Below are 10,169 nucleotides of genomic sequence, written 5' to 3' on the forward strand. Positions count from 1 at the left end.
TGTGAGGAAACTGGTCCGTCGGACACCGCCGTGCCGGCCGGGACTGCCGGCCGGGACTGCCGACGAGCCTGTCTCCGTGTAATTTCCCTCCGATCGCCGATCTGTGGCTGATCCTTTTGCTCCTTTTTGCCGATCAACTGGCCGTACTTGTAGCGCGGGACGGCGATTTGTTTGAATTTAAACTCTATCCGCCGAACTCCGGGTGGACGACTGGAAATACGGTACTCCCCACAACTTAATTTCGTCCAATCCGGCGGTTGTTTCGTCCGAATTTGGGCGTGGGGAGCGCCAACGAGTGGGGATACTCTAACATATTTCGCCGGGAATCATCCATGATCCGAGCATGGAGAAGGGTTCTTGTTCAGGAATGGGCTGCTAGCCCATATCAGAAACATTCTTTACTTATTCAGAACTTTCTACTCTAGCTAGCCCATGAGAGGAGATACGTGTTAAAACTGAGCAAGTCTTGGAAGATTTGCTGGAAGACCATGAGCACAGAGAACACCCCCATCCCGACCAGTACAGGTTTTGCACTAGTGAAGCTCGCTTTTTGCTTGATTTCCTTAGATGTTTCTACTGCTTCTGCAAGATCAGCTTTTTGGTCAGATAACTTGGAACCAATAGACCAGGCCATCAGCGGAGGGAGAACACCATACAAGATGGTCATGCAGTAGCCGCCCTGAACATGTGGAAATCAGACAGGCAGGTTATTACTGATAAGTTGTAGTAGCAAGGCACTTTGCTTATGTGTTACTCCTGCCAAAATGGAGCTCATGCTTTGATGTGTGCTTACTGCAATGTCAGTAGCTATGGAGAAGGAGTCCGGGACAGCAGCCGCTATCAGAACGGTTGGGACAACCACGGCCCCTGTGGCAACGTAACTGAGCCTGTTGCTTTCCAGCAGTGTTTTCCAACCAAGATGACTCGATCCATCTTCCTCGTGAACGTCTTGGTTGATCTTTTCGTCCTCGGTTGAGGAGGCTAGGTTGGTCATCTGCTCGACGAAGAACTGCGAGGCGCCGAGCAGTGTCCCGATGAGCGACGTCCCGACAGCGAGGAGCGAGAACGTCTCCACCACCATGTAGCCCCATCTACAAGAGAACCGCCCACGTGATTCGCCGGTTCAATGCCTCCAGCGTCATCCAGCTGAGAGACCGCTGACAGATGGATCGAACAAGTACAGCCATGTTCTCTGGGCGAACTTGCTTACTCTGTCTTGATCATGTCCAGAATGGCAAACCCGTTGAGATCTGTGGAGAGGCCCAGCGCGATGTCGTCCCACACGAGCAGCGACAGCAGTGGCACGAGGCTCCCAACGATGATCGAGAGCCGGATCCTTGCGAGGTCCCCTTCCAGGTACGCGCATATCACTGTGACATCAGATCAGCAATGTTCAGTACGGGGTTATCTGGCTGGCTTTCTGGAAGCTGAACATCTGTAATTCTGTATGTACCTGGTGCGATGTCGTGGTAGACGAGAGTGAAGATGATCACCGGAAGTGTTGCGGGAAGCTGCTCCCAGTGGGTGTTGGCTGGCAGGCCAAGGCCACCGCCCAACGCTACGGCCGAGACTTCAATCGTTAGCAGCAACCCTGCAGTAATAGACAGATCATGATGATACATACTACCTGTACTACAGCACTAGCAGTACTAGTGATGTGATACTGGGGAAATGTTCAGAGTCTTCAGACTGCAGAGCAAACAACAACGTGCTCGAAGCAAGATTTCCTGTCCTGTTTCCGTCGTGTGTGTTAATGCAGATCCACTAAAACAGTGATGCATACTGGCTGTTAATGGAAATGACAACTCACATACTACACTGGTAGGCAGTAGCCGTTGCCCGTTACTACGTGCTGTGAGAAACCAGTCGTACAGTACCTATCATGAAGAAGGTGAGCAGCTGGTTCACTTGGGCGGTGACGCCCGTGCCTCCCGCGGCGATGAGGAGCGCGACGGCTGCGGTGAATGCGCCGCCGGAGACGGGCTCGGGCACGCCGATCACGCGGGCGAGCACCTCGCCGGATTTCGACGTGTAGGCGACCATGGACGTGTAGGACAGGAATAGGTAGGCTGTGGCGGCCAGGTTCCCTCCCCACTCGCCCAGCGTCTCCTGCGCCATGCTCTTCATTGAGATCACCTCCAGCCCTCCGCCGCCACCGTTGCCGTCTTTCTTCTGCTTCCGGCGCAGGTGGACGTTGATCTCGGCGAGGAGGAGCGCTTCGGCCACCAGGAAGGCCCAGCAGGTGACCATGCACACGGCGCTTGGAACGAAACCCTGTCAATTGGCGTAGCAGTATTAACTAAAACTTTGTGTTGACATACTGCATTCGTTCAGAAATTGTACTGCTTTACTGTTTAATCCATGCGAGTAATAAGCGAGCGAAGTTAGCTGGCAGTATTTGGTGAATGCAGCTCTCTGTCCTACTATTTCTGGGCACTGTATTTCCAGATCGTGAGGTCTAAACTTGGGACAGTTTAAGCAGACAGAGATTGATCCTGCCAGCCTAAAATGACGAACGAAGCACCGATTGAATGCACGCAGCGACTCAGGCACATCGGCGCCAGTTGGTTATGTGAAGCGGGTACATGTGGCTGTTTTCAGATGTGTTCATTGCAACTTTCCTATGGGGGGCAATTCACTGTCCTGATAGAGGGTGGTAGATGCACCATTACTCCATTACATCCTGACCTTGTAGGGGACAATCCAATAACAGCGGTTTGGACATTTCACTTCACTACCTGCAATACCTACGCACAGAATTTACTGGCATCCGCGTTTGGCTGCTTAAGAGCAAGTACAATAAGTCCTAATCAGCTGGCTATAAAGATTAAAATAGTATATTATTGCTTAGTTGGAGGAGAGAGGGGAGGAGAGAGAAGGAGAGTGGGCTCTTAGGCTGACCATAGTGGGTAGTACCATATACTAGTATCATGTATATGATACTTTTGTATGATACTAGATCCATAATGCATAGTATCATAGACTAGTATTATAGTTTTGCTATATTAATTGATTTGTAGAATCCCAATACAAATTTGTGTACAAGATTTATTTGATACTAACTTTTCTCGTGATGTGCGCTATGATACAGTATCTACCTATGATACTCCAATCTCCTCTCTCATCCATAATTACCTGCCACATCAGTATTTTTGGTGGGGCTAGGATGCATGATACTAGCTATGATACTAGCACTATGGCTAGCTTTATGCAAGAGCCAGCTCTAGCACGTGCTCCTAGGCACTTTATGAGAGTGAAAGGTGGGCCACATATTGATTAAGTACTACATTTTTATAGCTCACTATTGTATATGTTAGCTCTAAGAGCAAGTATAATAAGTCCTAGTCAGCTGGCTATAAGGGTTAAAATAATATATTTATACTTAGTTGGAAGAGAGAGATGAGGAGAGAGAAGATGAGTGGGCTCTAATGCAAGAAAATTTCTAAAGACGCGTCTCCTAAAAGACTTTGTGAGAGTGAAATATGAGCCATCCATTGATAAAGTAGTACATGATTATAGTTCACTATTATACATGTTGGCTCTATGTTAGCTACAAATGACATGTCATATGGCTTATAGCCAGCAGCTGGCTATACTATTAAACTTACTGTAAAGTTAGCTATATATGACATGTCACTTGGCTTATAGCCAGCAGCTGGCTATATTATTGGAATTGCTCTAATGCTGGACCATGTCAGTGAAATTCTCATTGCCACCGGCGGCAGAGGGAAGATAAACTCACCGCCGGTGCTGTGCTCTGCGGCACGGCGAGGATGCCGGACCCGATGCTTGTGCCGACTATGAGCGCGACGGCGCCAGCCACGGTCCCTCTCTTCGCGCCACCCGTCGCCGACGCTGCTCCGACGACGTCCTGTCGCGGCGGCGCTGCTTGCTCCCCATCTCCTATCCCCGGGCCACCGCCCGCTCTCACCACGACGGCCCGGGCCCTCTCGCCCGGAGCGACGCTGCACCGACTGCCACCGCGGCAGCTAAAGCTTGTGGATACGCGCGGTGCTCGGCAGCTGGAGGGTACTTGGCGCTGGAGCTTCGCCGGGCAGTAGCGCGCGCGCCTGGTGACGACGCCCTGCATCCAGGAGCTATATGGTTCGTGAAACGGAATGGCTAATGGCTTGATGACAGATTGAGAAGGGGATTCTGGAGTCGATCTGGTGGCGGTATATTCAGCTCATCACTGGAGTGGCCTGTGAAATGAATATACCTCGCGTCCAAGGAATCTGGATTCCGATTGTTGGGTGCGGTCGTCGTCTGCCGAAAAGATGGAATCTTTGAAGCTGTGGTGCACAGAGCGTGAGCATAGGGCACGGCTACTCGGAGATTCTGGACCGTGCATGTCTCGATTTTGGTAGCGTACGAAAAATGATACAGTAGGATATTTTTGAGCGAAAAATGTATTTGGCACATGAGCATCAGTGCTCCTGATTTTTAAAAATCATATTTTTTGGATTTCAAAAAATATGAAATGAAATACCCACATACATATAAATATTCTGAAGGTATGGTAGAAATTTTGGGGAAAATATGTTATATTTTAAGCTATACAAAAAAGACAAATTTCTGACAAATATATACCTCTATACGTAGCCACAAATTTGTTTTTTTTCCTGTAGCTCAAAATACAATGCAATTTCTACCGAAATTTTGCATGAATATTCAGAACATGTGTATGCATTCATAGAATAAATGTGATAATTTTTTGAACCGCAGAAATACAGTTTTTAACACTGTTCAAAAAATCGTCCGATTCAACGATTAATCATCCAATTAATCGCTATTTGATGGTCACCGATTAGCCGATAAACTCATTTATCGTCCGATTAACTTATTTATCGTCCGATTAATCAGCCGATTTGCCTATTAATCGCTAATCTCCCGCCAAACGAGTTGACACCGATAAGCGATTTCCTCTATATTGATTTTTAAATATTTTGAAAACTGAGAGCACTGGTACTCATGTGCACCAAATTTGCTTCCATTTTTGAGTGACTAATTCTCACATGACTAACAGCAAACTTAATTCTGACTTTTCGGTCAGATGATTTCATCAAACTTCAACTCCAACTCGTTTTGCAACATATAACTAACATTAAACTTAAAGTAGTTCAACGGTTTATACTCCGTATGATTTTACTCAGTTGCAAACCATGTTGCAAGTACTCCGTAGTAAATGTGCGAGTTGTAAAATCTCAGTTGCAACCTCGTGTGTAACAATAAAATCTCAGTTACAATTTAGATAGAACAAATCACGGTGCAATCCAATAATATAGGAGTGTCATTAGAAACATGAAGGGCACGATTAAGATTTAATGGCTTAGACGATGGAGTAGGTAGAAGTGCATGACCAATATTATGAATACACATGCCTATACCATTTGCCACATAAACTTGATCGGTGCTGTAGTAGGGTTCCCTCGTGGTGAGACGGTCGAGCTCGTGGGCGACGTGGTTTGTAACACTGGAGTCGGCATACCATGCGGGATCAACATTTCCACCGTGAGCACGACCACCTTGTGTAGCCGTCATAGCTATAGAGATTTGGCACTGGGTGTTGCTCCCGTCGTTGCCGAGGCCAAGGAAGTCGGTGTGGAAGGCAATGTTGCAGAGCTGGTACACGACACCTTCGCGCCCACCGTTCTTCTTGGCGTCAGGAGTGTCGCTCATGGATTAGGGCGCCGAATTGGCGGAAGGTGCTGGCGGCATGCGCGAGTCAGGGCGGTAGGTAGACTTGAACCTGCTACCACCATGTCCAATTCCGTAGGCCACTCCATAAGCCGTGACCTTAGAGCCTCTAAAAGCAGCGACGTGCGATCCTCCGTACTTAGCGACCTAAACCGATGAGTGCCCTTGCATGCCTAGTTCAGCGCGATGAGCCACGATCTTGTGCTCTGTGGCCACGAATTGGGCGAACAGATCCCGTATAGGCATAGCAGTGGTGCGGGAGTTGACAACTTGGTAGAGGGCATCGGCATCGTAGTCGTTGTCGAGCCCGAAGAGATGGTAGGACATAAATTTCTCATCATGGAGTGGTTGTTCGGTGCTCATAAGGGAGTCTACAAGCGACTTCATCTGGTTAAAGTATACCGTGATCGACATTTCTTGTTGCTTAAGGTTAGACATCTGCGACCGAATCCCTGAAGATCGTGCAATGATGGCCGAAGCAAATGTGCCGCTGAGCATCTCCCATGTCTCATGCGAAGTTGCGGCAAAGATGATCATCCCAACAACGCTCTCGGTGATGGATGAGACGAACGCCGAGATGATGGATTAGGTTGTTGCACCGTGAGATCTCCATTGCGCATGGCAAAATGAGCATTAGGGCAGGGCATCGATCCATCGACAAACCCCATGAGTAGTTGGCTCCGGAGAAGAGGCACCACCGGAGCCCTCTAGAACATGTAGTTCTCGCCGATCAATTTGATAGTGATCGACGAGGCGAGGGAGATGATAGGCGGCAGGGGTTGGTGGTGAGCAGATGAGGGACAAAACGAGTACGAGAAGGATGGCTTCATCGTGGATGATGCCGATGAAGATGAGGAGGAGAAAGAAGACGGAAGCTAGAGCTGGTGGTAAGCAGAGGAGGGCAAAACGAGTACGAGAAGGATGGCTTCATCGTGGATGATGCCGATGAAGATGAGGAGGAGGAAGAAGAGGAAGCCACAACTGGTGGTGAGCAGAGGAGGGACAAAACGAGTACAAGAAGGATGGCTTCATCTTGGATGACACCGATGAAGATGAGGAGGAGGAACAAGAGGAAGGCAGAGCTGGTGGTGATCAGAGGAGGGATAAAACGAGTACGATAAGGATGGCTTCATCGTGGATGATGTCGATGAAGATGAGGAGGAGGAAGAATAGGGAAGCCAGAGCTGGTGGTGAGTGATGTAGTGCAGTGTGATGCAGTTGGTAAACCCCAAAAGGAAGGTATGATGAGCACAACAGCAAGCTTCACTAAGAAAAAAAACAAGGTTTAATCAACCAGTGTGAGAAAGAAATCACTTCTGAAGGTTGTTACTGGCTGACTTTGGCAGGGCCGCACTACCGATGTGAGCAACAACATGGAACCTGCACACAACACAACCAAACTATTTTGCCCCAACTTACAGTGAGGTTGTCAATCTCACTGGTTTTGCTGAAAACAAAAGATTAGACGTATAGTGTGGAAAGAGAAGTTTGTTTGCAGTAAAATAAAGAGAACAGTGTTTTTAGTAAGGAACCGGAACATGTATTTGCAGTAGATGGTTTTATCAATGTAAAAGAAAGGACTGGGGTCCACAGTTCATTAGAGATGACTCTCCATAAAGATAAATAACATGATGGGTAAACAAATTACAGCTGAGCAATTGACAGAATAAAGACCATACATGACAAGATGATTACTATGAGATTCATTTGGGCATCACAACAAGATTCATAGACCGTAATCCAATTGCATATATGTCCATCCTCAGGATATCATCCGAACAATTTTCGGTATTAAGTTGCAAGAAATATATTATTGCATTAAGTAAAGTGTGTAAAGTAAACAATAGAATTATCCTTGGATAAAGCATTGTTGTTTTCTCCCTAGTAGCAACAACACATCTACAACCTTGGGAGTTATTGTCACTCTCCCAGATTACTAGAGGCATGAACCCACTATAGAGCATAAATACTCCATCATGGAGTCACAAGCACATACTTGGCCAAAGCATCTACTAGCAACAGAGAGCATGCAAGATCACAAATAACATATAAAACATATCATAAACAACTCAATCATAGTACTCAATGTTCATCGGATCACAGCAAACACAACGTGTAATATTACATAAAGATGATCTTGATCATGTTAGGCAGCTCACAATATCTAAACATGAAGCATAATGAGGAGAAGACAACCATCTAGCTACTGCTATGGACCCGTAGTCTAAAGATGAACTACTCACACATCACTTCGTGGCGGGCATGGTGATCAAGAGGCCTGTGGTGATGATCTCCTTCTCCGGCAGGGTGCCGGGAAGAGCTTCAGAACCCTTCGGAACTAGGGTTGACGATGACGGCGGCTATAGAAATTTTCATGGATGGAGGCTCGGGTGTCTTGGGTTTTCCCGAGGATGCCAATTTATAGGCGAAAGGTCGAGGTTGGTGGATGTCCGGGGGGGCCACACTATACCTAGGCGTGGCCAGGGGGCTCGCGCCTAAAGGTGGTGCGGCCGCCTCCCGACTCTTCTATGTCTCTCCTTTGGACTCCGTCTACGTGACAGAAAAGTAGGAACCTTGGCTTTGTTTCGTCTAATTCCGAGAATATTTCCAGAATAACTTTTTTTAAATACAAAAATAGCAGAAAATAGAAATTGACACTGTGGCATCTTGTTAATATGTTAGTTCCATAAAATGCATAAAAAAGCCACAAAGTGTTTAAACAAAACATATAGCAATTGGTGTAAAACAAGCATGGAGCATAAAAAATTAAAGATACATTTACAATGTATCAGCATCCGCAAGCTTAACTCCTGCTCGTCCTCGAGTAGGTAAGTGATAAAAAAAATTGAGGTGACATGCAGCCAACACAATCTTGATCAAGTTATTGTAAAAGCAATGTAAGCTGAGATCAAAGTACTCTAAACATAGGCATGATAGATATAATTCTAACAATAGAACTTAGCAACTATGTTACAACATAAAAAGTAACTCAAACAAAAGATCATGAATAATAGTACACTGAAAGCAACTGTTTGTTTTTGAGCATAGAGAAAACATAGCAAAGTGGTATTCTGCTTGTCCTTCGTGGAATAACAAAACATAAATGCATAGGACACCTTTAAAGTTCAAAAGGGTGACTAGATACAAATAAATTTGAGAACAAGCAATAACATAATTATGAATCAATCAATAATAAATCTTGGGACTATGCACATTATACTCAGAATGACAACTATTCTCTCTCAATTAGTGCATAAAGTTAGAAGATGAAGACTCAACATATAAGTAAAAGAAAGGCCCTTCGTAGAGGGAAGCAGAGATTACTCATGTACTAGAGCTTTTTATTTTGAATAAAACAGAGGTGTTGAAAATGTATTTTGAGAGGTATATATGTCTATGTCAATGGCTGTTATTAAATGGTTTATCGTCTTTTCATATAGTGACTTCAAGAGCGGCTCCCATATAGTTCTCCTTTTGCACACCATTATTTAGGATCTCTCCAGTACATGGTGTGCGGAGCTTTATTTGTTTATTTTATTTTTTTATGGGCTGGGCACCCAGTTGCCTCGCTCTTTTTTGCAGTATTAAGGACTAGCACATTATTCATGCTAGTCAAGGTGTGAAGTCATGAAAATACAATAAAGCATTCAATACTTCCTCATGAGCTAAAACAGGTAATAGTTTTTGAAGGTTTGAAAGGTAACACATAAGCAATTTACTTTGGAGTGGTGGTGAAATACCACATATAGGTAGGTATGGTGGACACAATTGGCAAACTTTGGTTTCTTGGAAGTTGTATGCACGAGTAGAGCTCATACTCAGTACAAGTGAAGGCTAGCAAAAGACTGGGAGCGACCAACTAAGAGAGCAATAATGGTCATAATCATGTATAGCGACAAAACATTATTAATCAAAGCATAAAGTGATATTACAAGTCAAAAGATAAATGATCATAGAGGCTTGAGGTGACTAGTTTGTAGTCATAACATGGTGTAAGAATGTGCCAAGTCAACCCAAATAAAGCATCAAAGGAGAATACCACAATATTATGCTTTTGTATGATGGAAACAACACACGATTCTTTCAATGGCACATTAAGCACTCTCAGCTATTTGAGATAATTCATGCTACAACAATAATTACTAAGCTTATAATTAAAATAACATCTAACATGACATGCCAAAGTCTAAGCCACAGTCTAAACAAGCTTCCTTTTGCACCACTATAAGCATGAAATATTTTACTCTTCTCCAACACCAATCAATTTATTTGAAACAACTCTCATAGATAATAATCAATAAAGACCGGAGAGCTAATCATACATAACTAAAGAAAACTAACAAGCTCCGAACAAAATACGAGTGGAAAACAAGAGCTAAACACAGTACTAACAAAAGAGAACACTTGCAGAACAATAAGAGTGAAAACTAGAGTGTTCTATGCAATGAAAGCGGAGTGTGTCTTTATCTAAA

At 45.0% G+C, this 10,169-nt stretch overlaps 1 protein-coding gene across 1 annotated transcript; it reads right to left on the bottom strand.

Annotated features, from left to right (window-relative positions):
* Positions 1–314: 314 nt before the first annotated feature.
* LOC127296205 (uncharacterized) lies at positions 315–4,274 on the bottom strand. The gene is made up of 6 exons (XM_051326238.2): positions 3,743–4,274; positions 1,878–2,274; positions 1,454–1,591; positions 1,211–1,370; positions 794–1,091; positions 315–679 (listed from the first exon to the last, which is right to left on the bottom strand). Exons 1-6 carry the CDS (start codon positions 4,088–4,090, stop codon positions 422–424), a joined length of 1,599 nt encoding a protein of 532 aa, XP_051182198.1. The 5' UTR covers positions 4,091–4,274; the 3' UTR covers positions 315–421.
* Between the last annotated feature and the right edge of the window lie 5,895 nt (positions 4,275–10,169).

Source organism: Lolium perenne, chromosome 4 (genome assembly GCF_019359855.2).
Source record: "Lolium perenne isolate Kyuss_39 chromosome 4, Kyuss_2.0, whole genome shotgun sequence".
Classification (NCBI taxonomy): Eukaryota; Viridiplantae; Streptophyta; class Magnoliopsida; order Poales; family Poaceae; genus Lolium; species Lolium perenne.